General features: G+C 34.2%; 1 protein-coding gene and 1 pseudogene across 1 annotated transcript; both read left to right on the top strand.

Moving 5' to 3' along the window:
* Nucleotides 1–6264: 6264 nt before the first annotated feature.
* LOC120108803 lies at nucleotides 6265–11541 on the top strand (annotated as a pseudogene).
* A 7228-nt stretch (nucleotides 11542–18769) lies between these two features.
* LOC103720938 (ALA-interacting subunit 1-like) lies at nucleotides 18770–27036 on the top strand. The gene is made up of 8 exons (XM_008810909.4): nucleotides 18770–19109; nucleotides 19617–19675; nucleotides 19788–19862; nucleotides 19949–20065; nucleotides 20233–20303; nucleotides 22675–22975; nucleotides 23357–23646; nucleotides 26672–27036. The coding sequence occupies exons 1-8, from the start codon at nucleotides 19013–19015 to the stop codon at nucleotides 26724–26726; spliced, it is 1065 nt and encodes a 354-aa protein (XP_008809131.3). The 5' UTR covers nucleotides 18770–19012; the 3' UTR covers nucleotides 26727–27036.
* Nucleotides 27037–27112: the final 76 nt, after the last annotated feature.

Here is a 27112-nt window from a genome sequence, read left to right as displayed (position 1 = left end):
CATTATATACTTTTCTTGAGAATTCTAAAAGAGTGCCCCAATAAAGCCAGGATTCTGAAGGAATAATAGCATCAGCACTCATTTTTACAGTAATCGCTTTGGAAAGTGCTGCCATTTCCACCACATACGATGCACAACAAAAGTATCCTCCAAATTGGTTCAATTCGGACAGGTTGGTCGTGACAGGGCCAGTCTATAATGGACCCTACCAACAGTATATACACAAACTTAAGTTGACTTGACGCGTTAATAAAGTCAACCAAGTCAAACAATCACCTAAAACAAAAATATCAACCAAAACACAATTTGGTTTTGTTAGGCTGCCATTAATTTTTTTTTTTTTTTTTTTGTTCGGATATATCCTCTGTAGGTTCGCATTTTTTTTGGCTGGGCTTTATACTATAGAAAACCAGAAATATAATTTGAGCTAGGAAAACCGTTGTAAAAAGAATCAAATTAGACAAGCTGCTCAACTCTCATTGCAGCCTAATAGAACTTAGTGCATATTAAACCCGAATAGGCACATATTTGTCCCATTAAACTAAAAGATACAAATAAGCCGTCCGCATTTATAGGTAAGCTTTCCTTTTGCCTTTGAATGGATTTTCTGGCCGAGCTGCTGACAAGCTGCTCAAGCTTGACTTGATTATTACCAAACTCAAGTAGCTAGAACAGGTTTTCAAGCCACGTTCGAGTTGCAAGTTACTCATCTTGAAAACTCATGAGCTTAGTCGAGTATACATATATTTTAAATAATATTATATTTTATTTATAATATATCATTAATTTAATCTTTTAAAATATGGTATTATACTATATTTGTTTTAACCATATTTTTTTAATTATGTTCAAGATTTGAACTCGCGCTCTAGTATGATTCGGTTGACATTCGAGTCGAATCCAGTCGATCTCAAATATTTTTTTTTTTTATCGAGTCAAATCCGAGCTTAGATATTAAAGTTGGATTGATCTCAAATTAAGTTTCGAGTCCGAGTAATTTGAGTCGAGTTGAGCTAGAGCTTCTAGCTACTCAACTCGGTTGCGCCCCTAATTGCACTCTTGCAGAAGGCAAAAGCAAGGTTTAAGAGGAAGTGGGTGTTAATTGCAAGCTTCTCTCTCTGTCTCTCTCCCCCACATACAACACTCATACTTTGTACTTGGTCTAAAGTGGATCCAGTCAGCACATTCCACAAGGAAATTTCAGCTCCGTTAGCAGTAAAAGATTCCTTATAAAATCCCGTGCAAAGGAGCTGTCCCATTTAATATACTTTGCAAAGTTGGTATTTATCTTTTAGTTCATTGAGCTCCAAATCATATCCACTAGCCATGTTAGCTTAGATTTCAAGCACGCATTTAGAGATGCTTTTTAGAATTATTCCTTGCATAATATATTCGTTCTCTTTGGTAAGCTTCACGCAGGCTCTAGCTTTATTGGCAACCCTAGAGGCAAAATGCAATTCCTAGTCAAAATGTTGTCTGGTTTATTAAATTCTTTGTTGCATATTTTTCATACTCCAAGCAATTCTACAAATTGAATATTTATGCAAATGATCAATTTTTTAAAATAGATAAATATATTTTAATTTAATTAGTGATCATGAAATAGCTATAGCATAATTTTAAAGATGTGAAGTTATTTTTCCAGATATAGTGAATATTTGTTGTTTTGCTTCTTGGTGATTTCTTTCTTTGTGTTACTAGCTTATATCTACAACTCGCCAAGATCTTTCAGATTTTCTTTTCATGGCCAAAGGAAGAGGCGTTAAGTTTTCTAAAGTTCGATTTCACTAATGTAGTGGGTTTCCTTCATCTTTCTCCACTAGCTATCGTCTCTCCTCCTTTTCCATTTCCACATTTCTTTCCCAAGTATCATTCTTGCATCATTTGTCTTGATAATCTTATGATATATCAAAAGCAGGCCCCGTTGCACCTATTTCTTATCCTAAATAGAATGCAACAACAAAGAGATCCATATGTAAACATAGTATCTATTTGCACACACTTGAATGACTGTTTCTCATAATAAGAATGTAGTAATCCTATTTCGGTATGATTCGGTATGGAATGAACTTCAATGAGGTTAGGACAGAAATGCGAGTCAGGTTAACCTAGCCTGACTTGGAACGGTTGGTTTTAAGGTGTATTAGCTAAAGCACCAATAAATTATCAAGACTATAGCATAATATTCCGAACTCATGAGCTATACTAAGCTCAAATCCACGAAGATTGGTGCGTAATCTAAACCTCTTGCCATCTCTAGTGTACCACACCATTTTTCTTAACCTATTAAAAAAATTCTAAAACAAATTTATATAAATTGTTCTAAAAGAGAGCTTATAAGTTGTTTATGGGCATTCACTTAAATGGAGATCAACATGTGAACAACCATAGTATCTGGTCAATGATGTCTTCACCATGATGAGTTTTTAATTTAGAATTGTTAAGACAATCACCAAGCTTTCTAAAGCACTACGATTGTAAAAGAATTCCTGCTATTGTTCCCTTTTTTTCATCTTTACGTTTTCCCTTTGAAATGGGTATGTTGACAAACTACAGTTTTTCAGGACCCTTTGGGCATTCTAATTCAAGGAAAGATAGACGGGTTCATTTAAAGTTGTGAGAACACTAACTAAAAGCATGAATGACATGTCAAAATCATGTAAATTAGTCCTACATGTAGATTGACTTCCTTTAAGTGAAGGACTTCTGTTTCCCATTACAGCAGTCTGAACGAAAACTCTACTACCCAAGATAATGTTAGATGATATTTAATGAAACAATAACACAATAATATAGGAGACAAGTAGATTTTGATCTGATCCTAAAAGAAAGATCTAATTTCTTATATCACTAAGACCACCATGCTGAATGCCAAGAAATGATAAGTTGATAAATTTATTAGACAATAAGGGTCAGATTATGTTAGGGGCAGCTTCAATTTTTTCCGAGGGGTGCAACTAGGTCGAAACCTTTACTAAAATGCATGGTGGGGCCGCTTAAGTCGATGATTCATATCATATGTATAATTCGGTAAACTTATGACACAATAGCTCAAAAACTATGTGGTTTCAATAATTCCAACAACAAACTAAAACACAAGTCTTCTGCCTACGTATTGACCATTCATTTCAGACATTGCAGGTCACGAATCGTGTGAACTATTAACTTAGAACATTACGGAGCTGCTTACACTTATGAATACTACTGTTATCAAGTAAATGCACAAGCACATTGTATATACTTACATATACTTCTTTTCGAAATTTAGAATTTAGTTAAATTACACCCTAATCCAAAATCTATGATAAGATCAAAAATGTCTGCCTCCCTGATGTTAAATAACAGAAAGAGTATCTGAATCAGAAACGTGGCGTTACAACGATCCAGAGCAATTTTATTTGGGTCTTTTAAGCATGGATGGTCCTCATGTTAGATTCACCAATTTAGAGAAGCCTAGCCTCTCTCCTCAGGAAAATTAAAAGCGATCATATTAGTCCAAGATTCGCAATAGGCAATAGCTAATTGGGCTTGGCCTGGACGAAATCAATGGGCCAAATTTTATTGGGCCTTATGTGGTTTGACCTTAGCGGCCTTGCCCTAGTTTGGCTAAGATTGGAAAAAACGTCTTATTCCGTTATAATGGCCCTGCATCGAAACCATTATTGCGCCATAACGGATATAACGGCTACTACTTATCTCAAGAAATATCTTTTGGAATTTTGGCATTACAATATGATTGAAATTAATGGCTATTATAACGATGTTAAGGAGAAATAACAGGTGATAACAGAGAAATATTCTCCATCTCTTTGTTTTTTGTTATATAAATTAATATATTTTTTGAACCATTTTTTATTATATTTTTTAGGTTTTTTTATATGAATAATTTTGCATGAATACCCTTTCAAAATTGATATTTGCATACATACCCTCGTAAAACACTTATTTTACTATTCTATCCTTTTTCTATCCCTTATTTTTGCATATGTACCCATGTCATCTAACGCCATTTAAAAAAAATTAACGGTTTCAAATTAAATGACTAAAATATTTTTAACGGTATATGTGGCAAAAAGAAACATTTATAAAGGCAATCGTGATGGGAGAACAAAAAAGTAACTTCAAAATTTTATTTATTTTTAATTAAAAATATATATGGTTTTAATTAATGGTGTTAGAAAAACCATTATATTAGGAATATTTATGCAAAAATAGTGTTTTATCAGGATATAGAAATAAATATAAATTTGAAGAGGGTATTCATGCAAATTTGAATTTTTAGAAGAGTATTCATGCAAAAAAAACCCCCTATTTTTTATGTTATTTCTCTCAAAATAACATAACAGGGAGTAGCCATGATTTGACTTATAAATAAAACTACTTTTAAAGGAGCAAAGTCGTACAATGGTCCGTGTATATATTAAAAGCAGCCGCTAAAGCAGCGTGACAATACCATCCTTAAGTTGTCTTAGAAATAAATAACTTAGAGAGCCTATAACTCTGAATAATATTTTGTATAGTAATGTGCCTCGATATGCTTAGATTTTAAAAAACTTTAGATTAGACTTTTAAAAAAATATTATATATTTTCCATAAATAAAGATTTTTTTTTACATGTGGTAACTATATAGTCATTGTTTTATAACTTGCTAGTTAAATTAATATTCTTATCTTTAATATTCCCTATGCCTCACATGATCTAGCTATTTGATAGATCTAAATAAGATTTGGGAGCAGGATTCAACCATATCCACTTCTCAATCGCGAATTATAACTCTCAAAGATCATCATTTTCTCATATAGCAATTCGTTTTGGGCATGCTATAACACCAAAACAAAGCGCTTGATGAGTATTATGAGGGTGTGATGACCCTAAGGATTCATTAACACACTATGTATGAAGAATTACCATGATATTTAATTTTTTTTCAGAAAAGATTTGAACCGGATGTATCTTCTAATTTGAAACGAATTAGGCAATGTGATAAAAGATAAGGTTGACGTAAAAGTCACAGATTTAGTTCTAGAAAAATTTTATTTTTAAAGATTATTTTAACTAGTCATAATTGTTTAAAAAATGTAATTTTTTTAAAATTCAAAAAAAGAAATCCAATCTGATTTTTTGGGGTCTAGACTTCCCTTACATGAATAGAGGGATTTTAATCATTTTCTAGTGAATTGGCACACAAGAATGGGCAATACAAATTTAGTAACAACAAAAAGATAGATAAAACAGGATAAATAGATTAAATGGTTTTAGTGAAAGATGAAATACCAAATAAAACTAATAAATTAAATAAATAGAAATTAAATAGAAATTAAGAAATAAAGTAGAAGATAAGTGATCAGAAGTGGGTAAGACTATTTAAAAGGAAACAAAGATAGAAAAGAAATAAGTTTATAGATAGAGAGAAATTAGTTTGGATAGCGACAAAGAATTTTATGCATTAGAAAAGATTCTATTGGTTGTGCAATTTAAATACAAAAGAGAAAATTAAGATTGGTTCTTTATAATATTTTTCTTTCCAAGCCGCTCATGCTGATGACTAATATATGATGAAGTATTTATTTATATCAAACTAATATATTTTTCATTGGCAAAATTTGACAAACTCAAAGGATCTTCCAAAACTCTTTTAATCTATAATGAATGAAAAAGGAGACTTGGAATGCTATTTTCACGTGTACTCCTAGTTTTTAATTATTTTCTTTAAGGTGTCAGAGTTGAAGTGGATTGAAGGAATTGCTTCATTTCTCTATAATCAAATCATCATATTACAACATAATCACAAGGCTTCAAGAGTATGCTCATCATCAAATTTGTTTTGTTCTTGTTTATTTTGTAGGTGGAAAATAAGAAAAATACCGAAAGTAGGAGGCAATAGATCTATACTACATATAAAAATGATGGTTTTGCAATTAGAAAATATCTTTTGATTGTACAAAACTTAACTATCCTAGTAGCTTTCTCACTCTATTAACTATCACATGCTCGCTTGCTCTCTCTCTCTCTCTCTCTCCTCTCTCTCTCTCTCTCTCTCTCTAAGATTGGATTAGGTTCAACTCTATTTCTTTACTTTAATTTGACCTAAAAAAGATAATACCCAAATAAATCATACTCTCTATATAGATTGAACTCCATCACTATATATGCAAATGATAGTTTTTAACATTAAATAATATTTTTCTTTGCTTCCATTTATCATAAGTTAATTTAATGTTTTAGCTATTGTTTCGGGCCAGGTCCGGTCCATTTCAACCCCCGGAGCGAGAGCGCGAGAGCGAGCATCATGAGCCTGAAGAGCCTGTTAACGGCGGCGGCGGTGAAGGGGGTGACGGAGGCGCGGCAGGGATTTTCGGGCACATCCTCAACCCGACGGGCAAGCGGTCGCCCCACAAGATCCTGAGAAAGAAGCTCATCGGCGACAAGGTCGCCCAGTGGTACCCCTACGACCATCAAGAACGACGACCCCCTCGTCTTGGCCCGTGAAGAGAAGGAGTACGCTTCTTCTACGCCTCTCTCTCTCTCTCTCTCTCTCTCTCTCTCTCTCTCTCTCTCGTTCGTTCGTTCGTTCGTTCGTACGTATTTGCTGGCTTATGCTCCTATCTGTTTATGCCTGCCATGTTTGCTTTTATGCCTCTGCGAGGAATGTGGCAAGAGAACCCACTCAGAATTGGCCTTGGACTGTATATAGATGCATGCTTAGGAAATCCATTAATCTAGAAGTAGTTGGACGATTATTTAGGAACTGGTTATGATTTCCGTGGGTCAAGCTGAATCCCCAACGAAAAAAAGGGGTGCTTTTCTTTCTTTTCTCTTTATGCTTGCCATTTGTTTGGTTGTACGTTAGTGCGGGGACGCTCTGAGATGAACCCCCCTTGTTTGAAGAATAAGCCCTGTTAAAAGAGTATTAGAAAAGAGAAAAGGGTGGATGATTATTTAGGAGATTCCGACTATGTTTGCATGATGTTGTATTCCAACTAGCGGCATCATTTCTCATGGAGTTTCTGTGCTCTGTGATATCCTGTAGGTAATCGCTTTTATATTTTCTTCGTAAATTTTTTAATGGGATTTTTTCTTGTTCTTCATGTTATCTTGGTTGTCCACCAAGAACATAAGTAGAAATACACCTCCCTTGAGTGGATAAGTTTCAAAATGTAAAATTGTTCATCTGAATGGGAGAAAAATTACTCCATGGTTAACAGACTAAACGTTACCTTGTCAAGCACTTTTCTCTCATCCATTTGACCGAAGGGACCATGGCATTTAGATGTCCTCCAACATGATTTGAGAAGAGAAACTTTGGTGCACATTATCAAATATGACGTTATTACCTGCTCATCTCAAGAGGGATTGTGAGACAAAAGTTGACTGAAGTAGTTCCAGTATGCCCGGAGACGAAACATATTTAGCCTTCCAACCTGTAATCTTGAGAAAAATTTTGCCAATAAATTGCTCACAGTCGCTTCAGTTGATCCTTAGAGTCGCTTCTGTTGATTCTTGGATGTTGAAAGCCTTAGTAGGTTAAGGATAGCTGGGTAATGGGTATCTCCAGACTGTCTGTGATTCCGAAGTTGAGAAAAACAACCTGCTTTGCTATGATGACCTTTAAGATTGGTCGCTTTGGAAAATCGATCTAGAGCCACTATTGAAAATGCATGAAAGTTGAAACAATATGATTACATTATCCATGAATTATGGTAATTATTGGAGCTTCTAAAGTCTCAAGTCTCAACTTTATGCCTTCTTTCTAGATGGTAAATCAGCAGTTTAGATTAACTCATGAAGAGCAAACGTTCACAACTCTGTAAAAATTGGAAAGAAGTCCATGGAAGTTTCAGATTTTAGAAACTAAAAATGAGACTGCTATGTTTCTTGAAGATATGTTCAGTTCTTCACTCTTGATCTATACTCTTGTTCTGAATCAGCAGTTTAGATTAACTCATGAAGAGCAAATGTTCCCAATTCTGTAAAAATTTGGGAGATGGTCAATGAAAGTTTCAGATTTTAGAAACTAAAATGAAAGAACTATGTTCTGATCTTCAATTTTATGCTTCAAACTCTTGACTTTCTTTTATTGCAATTCACTTCCCTCAATTCCCTAGTTTTCACGGCCAATTTGCAGTTGACTCACTGCCATCATATTCAGGCTTGTACTTGCCAGCCATATCTTCAATTTCTTCCCATATAAATTGTTCAAGACCTTCAATGCCTGCACTCATTACCTCTGTCATGGGAACAGTTGGAAGTCCTAATTGGTGCTCCTAATGATGAATCTGGCTCCAACACGTGATGACTTTTCTTCATTGTTGGTCAAAAATTAACCTTCATGTATCCATGCAATGTGGTCACTTATTTAACTAATAGAAGGTGAGAAGAGATCTTTGATGATAACGTAATGTTCCGGTTAACCAAGTTTTCATGAAGAACTGGAAGTGAAGTTTTCATCTGATCCAAGTATTCATTTGCTAAGACCAATATTCCTGCAGCCATATTTGGGTGTTAAGTGTGACCTACAATGATTTGCTTATTTCAGGCTTTCCATATCATTTAGGCTCATAGAACAAGCAACCTTTGTTATCTTTCTTAAGATCCACGAGCAACCTTCTCTATATCCTCTTGTCTGGACCAACCCTCATCTATTTTATGCTTACTATCCAGATCAAAACCACACTAGACAATCTGGATAGGCTCGAGTAGGATCATAAGATTTATATGTAAATTATGCATCATCTAATCCTTTGGATCATAAGATCCAACTTAATCCTGTTATTTTCATCTTCTATAATTTACTGGACTTTATGGTTTTTAGAATTTTATTTCTAGTAAGCCCAATCATGTAAAATTAGCAACATTTTTAGCATTTTCTTTTTATTTTAGTTTCTAAAGTAAGAAGATTTGGTGTTTATGGAACTAAGATCATGGAGCAGAATTTTCATATTTTTAAAAATACTAAATAATGTGTATGTGCCAATGCACATACTGAAAGAAAAATATAATAACAAATATAACTGATCATTATTTAATATTTAAAAAATAAATTGATATTTTGTATTAGTTTAAAAAAATAATAATTGAGGAGATCTTTAAATTGATATGTGCCTCCATCAATAACTTCTTGTAAAGATCTTTTAAATTGTCTAACTTGGAGCAGCAAGTTAGGATTAGGAAGATGATTATTAAAAAATTTAAAAATAGTCGTCCCATCCAAAACAGGCAAATGTAGATCTGTTTTATGCAAAATAATCAGTAATGTTATATATTGATATATTGGATGCCATTTTGCATTCATTTTCCAAAGTAAACGTTGGTAAATAATTTGAAAATTCTAGGCAGTCACAAACACTTGTTCTCTATGCTCACATTGTATTGCTGTTGTCCATCCATGTGTAAGCGGATGATAGTGATTGACTTGGGATAGATGGGTGCCTGGAGTATCCGACTTCTTTTGGTTGATTCCTCACATGATTATGTGTGAAGAATTTGATCAGGAGAAAACAAAGGACATGAGTTGTGATTGCATCTTAAATGTAGGATAAGTATGGAAATAAATTTACAAGGATTCAAACTACAACATCCATAATATCTGGTACTCTATATAGTTGCGATTGCGTCTTAACGTGGGGTGCGCATAGCTCTTAAGTGGGAGCAGAAGAGGAGTTTTTTGGACTCTTAGTGGCTGAGGATGTAATTCAGATGAGAGGATTATTAACATAATAAAATTGATTATGAGTGGAAACATATGTAATTGGGAGATTATATGTGTGGTAGGTGATATAATCTAAAGGGCTGAGATGTACTTAATAAGATCAAACAGCCATAACTGCTTGATACTGTTTTAAGGGCTGAAATTTACTTGATAAGATCAAACGCCATAACTGCTTGATATAGTTTTAAGGGCTGACATTTACTTGAGAAGGTCAGACAGTCATAGTTGCTTGCGGACAGAAATTTATTCAATATCTCTTGTCCTTGAATGAGCTGAAACTAGGGCATTTCAACTTGTTCACAATCCATATATTTGAGTAGTTTCATTTCATTGTTCAAAATCATACAGGCTTAAAAAATTTTAGTTTTCTTGAAATAATCAGATGTTGAAATCAACTAGTACTTTCATTCAGGGTACACCTTTTGGTTGGGGGAGGGAGAGTTGCCACTGGCTCTCCGTGAGCTAGTGTTTTTTGACTTTATTGGGTGTATTCGTACACGTACTGTATGAGAACCCGTTTTCAGCAAAAAAAAAAAAAAAAAAATCAACTAGTACTTTTATAGTTTAATGATATCTTTGAGGCATTTTGAGCATAGACTGAAAATTTCAGAAATATTCACTTTTTGTTCGCCAAAATATCAAGCCATACTACATAGCATTTGCAATGGAAATTCCATCAGGTTGAACCCGCAAGTTCCTGAATAAATTAAGGAACATGATATGTAGTTATTCTTACCTTAGGCACTTGTTATTTTAGCCATTGCTGAAGTTCATATCAGACTGTCAATAAGGATATCCTGACCGCACCTGCATGATTTAAGAGGAAAATGTTACCATCTCTATATGTGATTGTTGAGCGTTATGCAACTATTTAGTTAGTAACTTTGTTATGCAGCCTGCAAGCTGGGTATAGTCCTGTGGTGGTACCCCTCCTCCATATGGAATCTGTGGATTAGATCTAGAGAAAGCTGACCCAAGTGTTCTTAGGTAGTTTTTGCATCATTCTTAAAGAAAAGATCAAATTGTCCCCATCATAGTTTGAAAAAAGAAATGAAAAGAAAAAGAAAAGAAACTTTGTTATGTTGGGTTTGTAGTTTACTTGCTTATTTGGCAAGTAGGGCCAATAAGCATGTCGATAAGATAACAAACAAAATGTAGTAGAAACATAACCAAAACCTTTGGTTTGATTTGTATAATATTTCAATGATTTGTATATGAATGAAACTTTGAGCCGCTTTGATTTGTATAATAACTAACAAAACTGTGATTTGTTATGTGGCAGACTTTGTCAATATTTATTTTTTTTCTTTTTTAATTTAAAATGTTTGTTTCTCAGAAAATCTGGAGATGGTGCTGTACATAATTAGAATATTTGAGACTTGTCATCAGATGCATCTTCCTAGAAGCATTATAGTCCTGAAAATGCTTAACATGGTTGAAATTGCATTCGTAATAAATTTAGTCAACATCATTAGCTTAGATATGAATGGGTATTTTTTTCATTACAGGCGGTTGGCTAAACTTGAAATGTTGAAGCGTCGTGGAAAGGGTCCACCGAAGAAAGGCCAAGGAAGGCGTGCTGTTAAGCGCAATAAATAATTACATCATCGTTGATTTTTTTTATTTTAAACATGAATCGTCGTGTTCAAATGTTGAAGGTCTGTATTGGGTTTTAATTCCAGATTGTTAGTTTCAGGGATCATTTCTCAATTTAATCACCCTTCTTTTCTCATCTAGTATGCTAAAACCTTAGTGCCGCTAGTATTTGGAGGTATTATTGGCATTGAATTATAATCACACCATCTGACCTATTGTATGGGTTTGCAATCTAGTCCTCATTATTCAGTGTCAAATTAAAGCTCATTTATGTGAGACATTAGGACAAGAGTTGTGATTCTCCAGTGCTTTGGGGTGTTTGATCATGAAATCTACAGAGAAGATGATGTATATTTTATTTTGTGGGAACTAATTTTTTTAGAGAACCGCCAATTCGATGTTAATTTTGAGTGGAGCAACCCAACCCGCAATTGACTTACTCTAAGCATTTGCGGATCTGGTAGAAATAGATTTGGTTCATAAACAGATTTGGTTCATAAACAAGTCCACCTATCTAAACTCAATTATTAAATGGACTGGGTTTGGGTTTAGATCTTTTGATCTGCTTAATTCATTTTAACCTATTTAATAATTAGATCAAGTTGTGACCCAATCCATTTAGCATGTTTAAGACTCATTTTAACTTGTTTCTATCTCATTTAACCTATTTAACCCTTTAAAACACAAGTAATTTGTTAAGATCTACTTTACCTGGTTAACTCATTTAACTTGATTTATTCTATTTGGTAAACAGGATATGCAAGTCAGGTTGGATTATCTATTTAATAAACAGGTTGGATTGGATTATCTATTCTGTTTGATTTGATCCGTATTTGAATCGATCTAACCTGATTGCCACTTGTAAAATGAAGATGAATGTGACAGATATTTCAATATAATTAAGTGTCAGGCTCTTCATCAACCTAAGTTTCAGTTTTAATATTTAAATTCAGCATAAATCTTTAAATTTAGTGTGTCACTCCATAGTCTCACATTGCAATAGTTTGTTAGTATCCACCTAGCTGATTGTATGGTTGATATGAATAAGCCAATACACCCAGGTGACCAAGCTAGCCGTTAAAATAGATATATGGTCGGCTGCTCTGGTAATGGATTCTTGGATGGTATGTGATCACAACAATGCCATCAACAAAACATCGTCCATCTAAACAAGTTGGTTAAAATGGCTAATCTACTAACAAAGATTATAAATCTCATGCTAATTCACCAAGATATAGTTCTTATGAGTAAGCACAATGTCTTAGGCAATATAAATAATTGTGCACCTATTACAAACTTTATTCTACAAGATTGATAAAGCAAGCTTGTTTTATCATGCTTCGTTTTTGATATTCTAAAAGAAATTGCAAGTGTACCCATATTGTAAGTGCTTTTGAATCCTCGTGTGAATTGGCCATTCAAATATGAAGCCATGCATTGATTTTTTTTTTTATTGCCAAGAAATTTGAGCCATGTAGCTTAGAATAGAACTCGTTCCATCTACTTTGACAAACAGTGACACATTCACTGATCAACCAAAATTCTCATCATATTTCTAAATATTCTTGCTTTTGTAGAGTTCTAAGGAATGCCTTTCCAATCAATAATGATGCCATCCGCTGGCCATATAAGCCTTTGTATTTGTAAATATTTAAGTTCCAGAGCATACTACGTATGGTTGCATGAAATCAATGGATGGAGGCTCATGTTTTTGTCTACTTTATAAGATTACTTTAAGCAAGACATAGTGAGATTTTTCATGCTGTAAGCATCACAAGATGTAAGCCGATAAATGTCTAGAAATTGGAAGAGTAAAAGTTTTCAGCAGCAACAAAGTAGTCAAGATCAACTGATTTAGTGGATGCTGTAAAGTTTCAGAAAAATAGTAAAAAGCAGATGACTTGGCTATACAGTGAGGACGAGGCACACTCAATGGAGGTTTCAGTAAGGAGCCATTAGGGTTATATTCAGTTGCAAAATAAGTTAGCAATCTGGAGTAGATAGGCTGAGTTAGTCCTAATCCACTGTATGCTATAATAAACTACTCCAACATATTGGGTGGAATACTTTACTCTTGGTTCGATGGAACAAAAGCCTCTATAAGTTTTCTAAATTATTTTTTGCCCTCGGAATAAATTGGTTAATTTTCTAGTTTTTAAAGGTTTAATAGGAATAAAAAGTTTAAAGGAACTTTTTCTATTTAACTCTTCTTCAACTCGTGGCCAAATATAGTCTAGGGGGGCATTTGGATTGGGGTCAATCCAAGAACCAAAAATAACCCTCTTTATTGCTCACTGATCTCAATCACATGAGCCTCCATCCATTGGTTTAAGAATGTAAAGAAAAAATAACAAATGAAGTCATTAAATTGGTCCATAAATTCAGCATATAGTAGAGCTAAGAAATGAGATCGAATCCACCAAATCCTGCCACCCATAAGGTAACATAATGTTCAAGCTCTTCAGAGCTTTCTTAACTTGGCAGACAAAGAGTTCTATTTACCAAGAAAAGAGAATGGAGAGCTTGGATTTTCTTGAAAAAGTAACTAATAAAAGGAAAGTAATAGGCCTTCTTCCCCTTCTCACCTGCCACTTTTATTTTATTATAATTATTCTTTTACGAGGAGAATGTGAGAAAACCAAGGCTTCAAGTTGTATTTTTCTTCGTGCGAATGAATGATTTACTTTCTTTCACAATATCAACCATTGGATCGCATAATAGCCGCTTTGAAGTTTATGAAGGCTGATAAAAAAAATGAAGTGCTTTAAAATATGTGTAAGCTGTGATCCAATAGTCGACGTGACGAAAGAAGATCAATCATTCTTTTGCAGGAGCGATACAACTCGAACCCTCTTCTTTCTAAGTTAAGAAGGCTTGGTAGGATTCAGTATGCTATGGTTCATTGAACCCACATCCCTTACGATCTCCATAACCGAAACATAGATTCCTCAATGTGAAGGATGAGATCATTGCATTAGAGTCATTATTATTAGGGTTAAGTTAATCAATTATCTCATATCTAAATCTCAACTCTCCACCAACCTCTACTTCTCCTGTCTTAAACCCAGTCCACACAAGTTCCCCCCACATCTGGTCATCCCTACGTTTGCATCCACCTACTTCTCTTCCTCTTTCATTCCCCCAAGCCTAGCAAATGTTAACCCGCTCTCTCTCTCTCTCTCTCTCTCTCTCTCTCTCTCTCTCTGTGTGTGTGTGTGTGTGTGTGTGTGTGTTGAGATGAGCGAGGTGCATCCAGAGGAAGGAGGTTTTCCATTTTCTTTTTTAATCAACAAGCAAAATGGAAGCTCCTCACTATGCTTGAGAACTCTGAAACGATACCAAACTGGTTCAGTCATGGATGGAGAATTCCAACTAGAGGTGACAAATCCAGCTCACAACCGACATGCTTTAAGCAAGTGCAGGTTTGGTGTAAAATATGGTTCGCTTCATAAATGGATCTATGTCCATTTATTTAATTTGTCTGATTCAGATTTAGACTTTTAACTTGTTTAATCCATTTTGACCTGAGTGAATGTCATGGCCTGATCTATTTAACTCATTCACGACTCATTTAATCCATTTAAAACCTATGTAATTCATTTCCATCCTGTTTAGTACTACCTGCTTAATCTTTTTAGATCGTTAACTCGTTAAAAATTTACCTAGCCTATTTCACCTATTTAACCTGATTCGACCCGTTTAGTTAATAGGCTATATAGATTGGGTTAAATTACTAGTTTAATAAATAGGTCAATTTTAGATCTACACAATTAATCTATTTAATAAATAGCCTTGGATAGGTAAATTTTTAACCTGGTCCGCATCCAACCCTACTCGCCCATTATCAGCCTCCTATGTATTTGTTTTACAATGCGGAACATATCTTTTCTTAATTAAAATTTATTATCCAATGTTCAATAGATGTTAATAAAGTTTGAAACTTTATATTTATTATGATTTATTTAATTGTTATATTGTATTTTAAGAATAATTAGAAAAAAAGAAAAAGAAACTGTACCAAATGCATCACACAAGACTGGTATTACTAATTTGGTATTAATGGTGTAAGTTTCTTCTTGGCCATCATTAAATTCATTACTTAATGTGCAACCAAAATTTGGCTATTGCAATTACTATATTTCATTTTAAAAATAACTGGAATAGGAAGTAAAAATCATATCTCATACATTACATAGTGTCGGTATTCATAATGCCAATGGTAATAATAAGAGCTTCTCTATAAAGACTTAGCTTGTGTAGAACTCCACTCATATAGACGCTAGTATTAATGATAGAATTTCTGTTTACTAATTGTTAAAGTTTATTTTTTAATACGCAATAAAAACTTAACTACCGAAACTTTTTATTTATTGTAATTTATTATATTATTATATTATATTTTAAAAATAATTAAAAAAAGTAAAAAGTGTACCTCGTGCATTGCACATATCTGTTTTTTGAGCAATGTTTGGAAGCTTTTGCTTTATGGACACAGAAAAAGTTCTGCCACATGATGTAAGGTGATTGGTGTAAATCACAATACTTGTCGTCGAGGTTAATTGAATATGAAACTATGCTTAGTGTTTCATATTCAACCACATGATGTAAGGTGATTGGAATTTTTCAAGTGAGAAGTTTGAGTGGGTCTGCCCATCCTCAGTGTTTGATGGCCCGAAAGATCCTTAGATAGACTGGTCTGAAAATTAGAATTTTTAGGAGGTCTTGCCATGGGTCAAGGGCAGGAATGAGCTCCATGACCATCTGATCTCAGGTTGAATCCTGGATCACCAAAGGCAAATTATTGTTCTGATTACCTTTGGAAATTATAATCTGCAAATAAAACTCGAAGCAGCAAGCTAATCTATTTGCATGAATGTCCATTATTTTGATGTCAACCATCTTTTACCATGATTTGTGCCAAAAACAAGAGAAAGCTAACTTCCTAGAAGGCCATCCATATTTTAACCGTGTGTGCGACATACATCCCAAATAGAGCTGATCATAGGCTGGGCCTCTGGCTTAAACGCTATTCATTTTTATCGGGCTTCAAGCTGGACCTATATAAAATTTGATATTTTCTATGCTTAAGCCTCCACCCATGATCAGCTTTAATACCAAATGCTGCCACAAACTTTACATTCTATCAAAATGCTTCTTCCTTTGCAAAAAAAAAATTAAAAATTCTAATTAGTATAAGCAAATACAATTGCAAGTATTCTTGCATTTAAATACTATAATTGGAAGCTACAACCTTAATCTACATTAATGCTGCTTTTGCATTTGATACCTGTTATATTTTTCAGTAACGGTCTCTTCTCCCTACCAAACTATTGCCTCTTTTAATTAATACATCTCATTAAATTTAATTCAGGTTTTATAATGTCGCCAGGTTAATTAAAAAAAATCAAAAACTAAATACATTTACTAAATTTATATAATAAATTATTATTATTATTATTAAATTATTATTATTATTATTATTATTATTATTATTATTATTATTATTATTATAATATATAATATATGTGGCCCTTATTGAAGGCTCAACCTGTATTGGTCTAGGACAAAGCAGCCGCTAGGAGTCCAAAGGAGTCGTTACCTTAATCCAGACTCGAGCTTGATACTTGAAAAACCAAAGAAACAAACTCTGTTTTCTAATACTTTATAAAACAAAGTTTTCCCTAGCAAGAAGAAGCACAGAAAACAAAATCAACAGTAACATATAAGAACACCCCGTTTCCTCGTTGCATCCCATCAACTTCGGTGATCCGGTGGCCTTAGACTAATCAATTCTCTCTATCAATATATGATATATTTTTTGAGATTTTTTTTTTCATGTATACTCTCGTAAATATACAAAATTATATAAATATTTTCATAAAGATGCTATTTGCATGTATATCCTCATAAAATATTTTTTTTGTATTTACACCTTTATTTATTTTTTAATATATATCGATACCATCTAACGTCGTTAAAAAAACAAATAGTCTAAAATTAAAATGACTAAAATACTCTTACATGTAGACCTATAAGAAAATTTATAAGAGGATGCATGCAAATAGCAACTTTGCGATAGTATTCATACAATTTCGTATATTTAGGAGGGTATACACTCAAAAAAATTATTAAAAAATGTCAACACTTGATTGACACTTGCCGAATCTTTCATAATTCGGTTGGATCGACAAGTCAAAAAAAAATGCTAAGTCATGCAGTCAATTTTATTTGTTTTTTCATGATTCAGTTAGATCCACAAATCAAAAAAATGCAAAGTCATGTTGTCAATTTTCTTTGTTTAAGATCATAACTCGGTCAAGTTGATATATTAGGTGATCATTTTGACAATACTATTCTCTATTTAATTTTGATATAATTATCATTGTTGAGTCTATGATATATATATATATATTATTTTTAAAAGATTAAAGCATGTAAAATTTAAATTAATTATAAATGTTTAGATCATTAAAATATTTTTTAGTGATTTATAAATGTTGAGTTGTTATTTGTTTGTTGAGACAAGAATTTCATGAAGGCATTATGATTTATTCCATTAGAATTGATATCAACATGGAACTATGCGGCATGCTAACATCGATCTTAGGGCATATACTCAAATGATGTAAATCAATTCTACAGAAAATAATTTAGTTATTCTTAATTGAGAAGAGCAAAAAAAATTTAGTATTATCATGCCATATGATCCCATGTTGATGACAATTCTTATAGAAGAAATCACGATGTCTTGGTGAGATTCTCGCTTAACAATCAAAGAACACACCATTTATAAATCACAAAAAGCTGTTTATCGATCTAACATCTATAATTAATTTAAATTCAATATGCTTTAATAACCTAAAAATATTGAAGAATATATAGATATCATTATATCTACAATGTTAATTAAATCAAAATCAAATGGGAGAATATAATTACCAAAATGATCATCCAATATTCCAACTTGAATGAGTTAAAATCTTAAATGAAGAAAAATGACAATATTACTTGGTCTTTTTTTGACTCGTCGATTCAACATAGTCATAAAAATATTCGTAAATCTCAGCAGAATTTTGATTATTTTTTAATTTTTCTAGAATATATATTTTTCTAAATATATGAAACTGCATTAGTACTCTCGCAAAATTACTATAAATATGTATAACTTTATAAAATTTTCTTTTTGCATGTCTATTAGTACATATTTTTTAAAATTATTTTAATTTTAAATTATTTATTTTTAATGGCATTAGATAGTATTAATTTATATATATAATTAAAAAATATACATATAAATAAATATTTATAAGGATAGATATAAAAAAAAGCAATACACATGCAATATCGTATATACATATCTAATCCTTATAAATATTTATTTTATATGTATATTTTTTAATTAAGAGGGAAAAAAAACGTCCATCTCGTTGGACCTGGTGCCTTTCGAACCACGTCATTGTTTCCACCCCATACGTTGACCGCCCCGTCTCTCCGTCGCTCGGCTCCGACCCGGTAGGTTGACCTTCCGGTCCATCGGCCGTCTCTTCTCTCTCTCCCCTTTTCTCTTTTCTACTCTTTCCACACAGTTAAACGAGAGGGAGATAGAGAGGCTAGTTTAAGATAAAACAGAGAGGTTTATAGAAGGATTTGGGGGTTTTTCCTCTTCTTTTTCTGCCTCTTGTGGAGGTTTGTTTTAGTGTGGTGGCATGATGAATAATTTGGGGGCTTCTGCGGCCGGGTCGAGCTCGGGATCGGGATCGGGGGAAGGGTCGGCGCCCAGGAGGAATTCCAAGAGGCCCAAGTGTAATCTCTCGTCAAAATCTCTTTTTTCGGCTGTTCTTTGGAAGAAATTTTATGATTATTTTGGTTTTGAGCCCTTTATTTTCGGTAGGTTTTTCTCGAGATCTCACTATAGATACTTTTGATCCATAATTATCACTTTTTTGGGCTTTTTTCTTGCCTTTTATTCTGTTGTTGAGATTTTCTCGTATCCTAGTTTTGAGGATGAAGATTATGCCAAAGAAGCTCCCTTTTTTGTTTCAAATGGTTTGGTTAGGTAGATTATTACAACACTCTTTGGTTTTTGTGGATCTCTTGAAATTTGCTGATTGCATCAAATGACTTGCTCAACTCCTCTTCCTTTGCTGCTAGTGAGGCTGATTTGATCCTTCGACTTGAAAGAATTTGATTTTTTTGATAACCTGGTTTAATCCATGTACTAGAACAATTGATTATTGATGAGAATGCTACAAACGATTCCTGATTTGCAACAGTAACTTATAATTGTTGTTCGTTTTCTTGCATGCTCAGATTCGAAATTTACTCAGCAAGAACTCCCAGCTTGCAAACCGATCCTTACTCCCCAATGGGTTAGTTCTGATGGCCTCACAGCCTCATGACTTTCGGACAAGTTATTGGTATTAAATGTAGCTTATGGATTGGACAGACCTAACTGACAGCTGCTGCACTATCTTTCTGTAGGTGATCTCGGTATTTACACTTGTCGGCATCATTTTTGTCCCCATTGGCGTTATTTCGCTTATGGCTTCCCATGATGTATGCTGAATTAATTTTGTTTTAGCTGTTTGACCTCCAAGTGGCAACATTATCATTAATGTGTATATGCTTCTTTCCTTAAATAGGTTGTGGAAATTGTTGATTGGTATGACAGTGCATGCATACCACAGAACATGACTAATGATAAGGTTGCATACATGCAGAATGCAGCAACCGATAAGACCTGTACCAGAACTCTTAAGGTAGTGAGATCTCTTAAATACATGAAATTTGTAGTGTGACTAGTTCATAGCTGTGACTTTTTGTTTTTCTATTTATTTATAAGGTCAGAGTATAGAGGGTATCTAATGAAAAAATTAGTTCTTCAATGATTAGAATGCTGTGAACAAGAAACTGCTGTTTCTTGCAGGTTCTCAAGAATATGGATCAGCCTATTTATGTGTACTATCAACTTGATAACTTCTATCAGAACCATAGGAGGTATGCATAACACCAGCTTTTGAGCAAAGTTGATTAGCTTCTCCTTTTAAAAGTGTATTCATGAAATGATAAATAATCGTTACATAATGTTGTTTGCTTTTTGACACAAATTCCATTTCTCAGCACATGTTATAGTTCCTCAAATATTGATATCAATGCCATGTAAGTCTAAGAAGAATTGCTCTATGAGGGCCCTATCCATTGACCGACTCGCACTTGACTTGGGCTTGTGGGCCGGCCCGAAGTGGCCAGACCTAAGGCTCCCGTGCCCTGTGGCACGATGCAAGCAGATAGGAGTCTTCTTCCTCCTCCGATTCTGGCAGAAATCGGAGACTCCTAGGGCAAATATGAGTTCATCTAGAACTCGGGGACTTCGCCTATTTAATCCCCCTCCTCCTTTGAGTTCCACCACCGGAATCACCAAAGCTCGGCCTCTGATTTTGGCCGAGCTTTGCCGCTGTCTAGGACCCATGTGATCTTGCGGTTGTGGGTGAGGAAAATAACTATGGTAAAGGTTGATTAAGGGGTTGATCGTGATGATTTCTTTTTCTCCTTTTTCTCTTCTTCGGCCGACCACCGTTGTTGGTGTTACCGCGGCCGAAGGGCTGCCTGTGGCCGTCGTCGCTGGGGGTTCAGCCGCTTTGGTGGTTGCCACTGTCCGATCCAAGAACAGAGGGAGAGATTGGCTCTCCCCTATTTTAGGAAAGAAGAGAGCCTCTCTTCTCTCTCCTCTCTCTACTTTCTCTCTCTAAAAAAATTATGGATCCCAGTATAGGATCCTGTCGACTCGATTTACGAACCCGAGTTGACCTCCATGAAATGAGTCCTTAAACTGTCTTGGTGTCCGAACTGTCTATTGGACCGATCATTTCGGTCCTGTTGAGTGTTCCTGGAGTTTACTGATGATGGACTTTGTCAAACGACCTTAGCCCTGATCGAGTCCATATTCTATGATTCATTGATCGAGTTGTTTAGACCTGACCTGCCTGGAGCCGCCGAACATTGTCACCCAACCAATTGTTTTCTTTTCTTATTATTTTAATTTGAATATAAATTAATCTCACTTTTAATGTCTTTAAATAGGTCTAGTGGAGTTGCCTAGCGAAGTCTCACAGTCTAAGACAAAAGCGGTAAGTAGATCTTGCTCTCATTATTTTTCAAATGATCATATTTTTCGTGCATAAAATTTGCTTGCGGAAGTATCATGCTTTATTGCGAAAAATAGTTTTATAAATATTTTGGCGAAAATAGCTTTGTTATGAAATATGAATTTGATCATATCATTTAGGATTTTTCGTCTATATATGTGTATGTTTTAAGAAAAAGATATAAGTTTTCTAAAGGCTCTCATATAGCTATGTATGATCCTTATAATTAGAAAAATTGACATCCGGAGTTAGCATCCATACGAACACAGGCCTCGTCAGTGGGTATAAAGTTGGCATACAAAGCAAAAATCTTTGTTGATTACGAACACGAACCCTGACATGGATATAAAGTGACCGTAGCATGAATATCTGTGAGTAATATTTTGAACTATGATATGGCTAAATGGTAGAAGAATGATTTATGTATATATTTTCAAAATGAACTTTGAATTATGTTTATGAAATATGGATGATTTGTTCATGCATGATTTGTTTTATGACTTGTTTTAATATACTGTACTAAGAAATGCTTTATATTTTGTAAAATCTGTTATTTTTCCTAAATGATGCATTAACATGAAAAAAAACATATGCTGGAATCCGATAAGGTAATGTAAGATTTACTTACTGAGCTGTGTCGCTCATATATCTCTATTTTTATTTTTCTCTCTCTAGACAAATAGGGTCAATAGGGACGAAGAATTTTTCGAGCTTGGAGTTCATGCTAGCAAGCTTGGCGATCTGTATAATAGAACTTTAGTTCTTCAGTTGATTATGAATTTGTAGCTTAGAATTTTTTAAATTTTGAAGATTATGGGTTTGGTATTTATGTTTGGATTTAGTTGCTCTGAACCAATATTGGTTGCATTTAGTGGATAATGAAATTGGATTCCTATTTATTCTATTTTCTTTGAGATGAATTTGGAAGTTAAGATGGATTTGAAATCTAAGATGTAATGTTTGGCTTCGTATTATCATGGATTGTACCCCTTGGTAGCACGGTCGTGTCATGCTCCGGATCTGGGGCGTGACATACTCCTTACTAGTAGTTCCGTCATTGGATTAAATAGTTTCTATATAAACACCATATCTCGAGCAATGCTTTATATATTCAACAAAGAAAATATAACCTAGAGTGCTTTGGATTCTCAACCAAGAAAATGTATAAGTTATGGAGATGCAGATACGATTTCTGCTTAATTGGTACATTCATTTAAATTCAGGTATGTAAAGAGCCGGAATGATGCACAGTTGAGGTCTGCTGATGAGGCAAGTGAGACTAGTGGTTGTGATCCTGAAAAAACCACAGCAGATGGTTCTCCAATTGTTCCTTGTGGCCTCATAGCCTGGAGCTTATTTAATGATACTTACAGCTTCAAACAGGGCAATGAAAATGTAATGGTGAATAAGAAGGGCATTTCCTGGAAGAGCGATAGGGACCACAAGTTTGGAAAGGATGTCTATCCTAAGAACTTCCAGAATGGATCTCTAATTGGCGGTGCAAAACTTGATCCAAACAAATCCGTAAGTCTTTTCTTTATTTTCCTGCTTATATTTCGTACAAGACATACATGGGGTTTGTGTTTAAGACCACTGAAGTTCTCCAGCATCTCTATAGAGAGGCTATTGCTACCATGTGGGTTGATCTTGAATGGAGAATAATATAAATCTCTTACATCTTCACTAATGCGCACTATTTCTCCATCATTCTAGTTAACTGCTGTCCTCTTTGCTTCCTTAATCGTTTGCCCTTATAAGCAAAACCTCTCTCTCAGATGTCCCTACTTTATATCTGTTGGCTTAATTTCGCTTGCCTTCTAAATGCGCTTCCTTGAGTTTTCTTGCTATTAAGTATATCTTTTGACTTTACACTATATTGATCTTCTTTGTTTCGTACGTAAACAGTTGAGCGAGCAGGAGGACCTCATTGTTTGGATGCGTACCGCAGCCCTTCCAACATTTAGAAAGTTGTATGGGAAGATAGAGGTGGACCTTAAAGCTAATGATTCTATAACAGTGACATTAAAGAACAATTACAACACTTATAGTTTCAATGGTAAAAAGAAACTGGTGCTTTCTACCACAAGCTGGCTTGGAGGAAAGAATGACTTCCTTGGCATTGCATACCTCACTGTTGGAGGATCATGCTTTTTTTTGGCTGCAGCATTCACAGTGGTATACTTGGTAAAACCAAGGTGAGTACTGCTATAGATGTCCATCAGCAACAACCAATATTAGAAGAAACTTTATCTAACATTTTCAATGCCAACTTCGCTCTTAAGATTAAAGATGGTTTTGTCATAGCTAATCTCGAGTACTTGAGGAAAAGTATGTACTTTTGGTAATACACTTTCTTATTTGCAGAGTTGACATGCTTATATTTTGAGAAGAATAATTTTATTTATTAAAGCACATCCATTTGTGATCATGTTGAAAGGTAACACATAATTATCTTATTAGATGAAACTTTGCTTCCATAAATTGCAATGTGATGACAACTTTTTGGGAAGATCTTCATAGATGCAGAAATTTTAACATTGACTGGTCATTATCTTAAAGAATTCTTTAATTAATCCTTAGATCCTACATCAAAACATGGATGACACTATGAAGAGTAATTGGTACTTTGGTAGAAGTAGTTGATATTAGATCAGTTCAAGAAAATTAGTGTGTAGGTATTGTTAATTCATGAATGACTAAACCAATACCATTGGAGTTGGGTCAGGCCCCATCCAGGGAGGAGAAAGTAAACCATGTAGACGTATGTAGCTCTTTTACAATGTTGTTTAAAGTATGCTTATGTAGCTAGTTGTTGATCCAATTGTTTACTGAGAGAGACAAACCTTGTGTGGTTGGGTATGAGATTAGGCTAAATATCGTTAATAGACTTAACCTTTCTCTTAAACAATTGGATCCATATCTAAGAACTACAACTCCTCTATGGTGGCTTTTTTAAATCAGTAATAGTTGAAAGGCTATACAGTAAAATCATAGATCCTTTCAAAATGTTATTTTAGCCAATGGTGATATGGGAAGAGGTCAAATCCGTGGATCATTCGTGTCAAGATGAAGTTTATTTACATGTATAAATGGAAAAGATGGATTATTATACAATCGACATGTGTATCATACCGAAACCTCGTTGAGGGTCTAGCACATCTCTTTCGAGGTTTACTTGCTTCCTCCTGGACAAGTTTTGAGTTACTCGGGAGAATAATATTAGTTGAATGAGGTGTCTTCTTTATGAGGTAACAACATTGTCATTATTTCTTACCTCATTGTCAATATCTCTTGTGCCTTTTTTAGCCAATTGTTCATATCTCATTACTGTACTTGCACCAGATAGCTACATTTCTAGCATTTGTATGTGCTCAATATGGCAGTCAAGGTTTACAATATTGTATGGTTTGTATTGTGCTGACACCCAAAAATGGATGCTTAGGTGCTTAAATGGCTACTTAAATGGCTTTCTGTTCGTCAACCCTTCAATGGTGCCTGCTTCCTGTTTAGCTGCTCCTTAATCTGCCTGGCCATTTTATTGTCCACTTTGTTGCTTAAGCAGCTGTATAATCCACTTAACTGATTAGTTGGGACATGTTTATAAAGTGTATGTTTGCAATATTAAATTTATTCGACTATCAGTTTAAAATTTTATTAAAACATCAAAGTATGGTTTTTGTTTTATTTTAAAGAGTGTTTATTTCTTTCAAGGCATTGCATGACCTAGATCTTCGTTCATATAAATACACCTAAACATGCTAAAATGTGAGAAAAAGTAATCTTTTGCTTCATTTGCATCTGACCTTATGGTCTATTCTAATGATTATCGAGCTGGTTTTTTGGTAGCTCCACCAGTTAAGGAAGGTTATTGTTCTCTTTGATTCACTATTTCTTAACTTCACTTTTAACCTTTCTATATTTAAATGCTCTCCTGTTTGTATTTTTTAACATTCATCCATGGCAACCAAAACACTATTTATTCTTGTCTGGACTAACTACTACCGCTACATTATGTCTGTATTGTGGTACCTCCTATGACTTCTATATTATTTTTTTTTATAAAACTGATAGTAAGTTAAGCCCATAGAATGAACATATAAATTCTAATTAGGTAACTGATTGTGTTTAATTATTGTTATTTTTAATTGTCACTTTTATGTAAATGATATTTTCTAAAATCTGTATAATTTTAGCTGTTCAGCGGTCTAACATCCCATTAAATGCATAAAATCATTTATATGCTTGAGGACAATCTTTAACGCCTGTTTATGTACTGGCATAACATGTAGAAAGATATTATTATGTTCTCTAGGTATGCAAAAATATATGCCGTAAAATCTTTCTTCTCCCAGGGGCACATATGTTACGAAGAGACTGGGATGTGTCTAAAGCACGATTTGATAAACTCTAGGTTGGTGAGTGCAATTCGACAGTTGATGCCTCTGGATTTGAACTGCAATTCTGATGGCTTAATTTGTTTGTTCCAAATCAAGTTTCAAGGAAGTTGGGTGGCTCGGATCTAGTTGAGCCTAATATGTCATGTTGGTCTGGTTGATTTTCTTAGGTTCTGTTGGTTAGCTATATCAATTAGGATTGGTCTGAATTCGAGTGGTTCTGGTCAGGTTGGGTTGAACCAAGTCAAATTGGGTTCTATCATACAGCTTGTGGATATAGTATCACATATTAGTGTTGTATCAGTTGTCCTTGGAGGAAATGTTGTGGAACCATGCTGTGCTCACACATGTTGCAAATAGGCAAGGAAAGGTTCCAAACCCTCATAAATTTATTTTTGTTTTCTCATGCAAACTGTTTTGGCTATACAATGATCAATACACATCTAGATCTAACACTACAAATTATCTGGCATGTGCATATTCACATGAAAAGCATGCATTTTGGTATATAAATAATTAGCCACACTAGGAAGCAAAAAGGTAACAAAAAATGGTCAAATAAGTATCAATTGTATCAATACATGTGTCATTACGCGATGGTAAACATGCTTTAGGACGAAGCAATGCTAGGTTGATCTGTACATCTGACTTGCGATGAGTTGGTACTAGTGAGGCTTTGGAATGTAGTGAACATTTGATTCGGTACAATACACTCTTGACTCTGGAACTTGATGTCAAAGTTAACTGAAAGTAGTTTGAATGTTGCAAAAGCAATGTTATATTTCTTGTTAGTAGTGTCCTTGATTTATTCCTTCTAATTTTGCAGGAAACTTGGTGATCCTTCATATTTGTCATGGAACAGAAGTCCTCTAGGATATTAATGTCTCCAAGATTTGTGATATGATCAAATGACCTGTCTCATATTTTGGCATGTATATTTTCGTCTACTCAGATCTATGGAAATGTATATGAGTTGCAATTGGCTATGTACCTGAGGAGGGGGATGGATTTGTATGGAGAGGCTAGACTTTCACTAAATGCATGTATAGTTTAGTTTAAAGAAATCATACATCTTCATTCTTTCAGTGCCAAATTATGACTCTGGCAGCCCAGATATTTAACTTTGTAATGCTAATCCATTTTTTACGAGGATATGGTTGTTCGAGATCAAGGGAACAACAGATTCCTCCATTGGCCTTAGATTTCTTTCCACCAACTGAAACACTGGCTTTGTTTTTCAACTTGTTAAGCGAGACTTTGTCTCAGT

The sequence above is a fragment of the Phoenix dactylifera genome, unplaced genomic scaffold, assembly GCF_009389715.1.
Source record: "Phoenix dactylifera cultivar Barhee BC4 unplaced genomic scaffold, palm_55x_up_171113_PBpolish2nd_filt_p 001564F, whole genome shotgun sequence".
NCBI lineage: Eukaryota > Viridiplantae > Streptophyta > Magnoliopsida > Arecales > Arecaceae > Phoenix > Phoenix dactylifera.
This window is presented reverse-complemented; position numbering and strand designations above follow the sequence as displayed.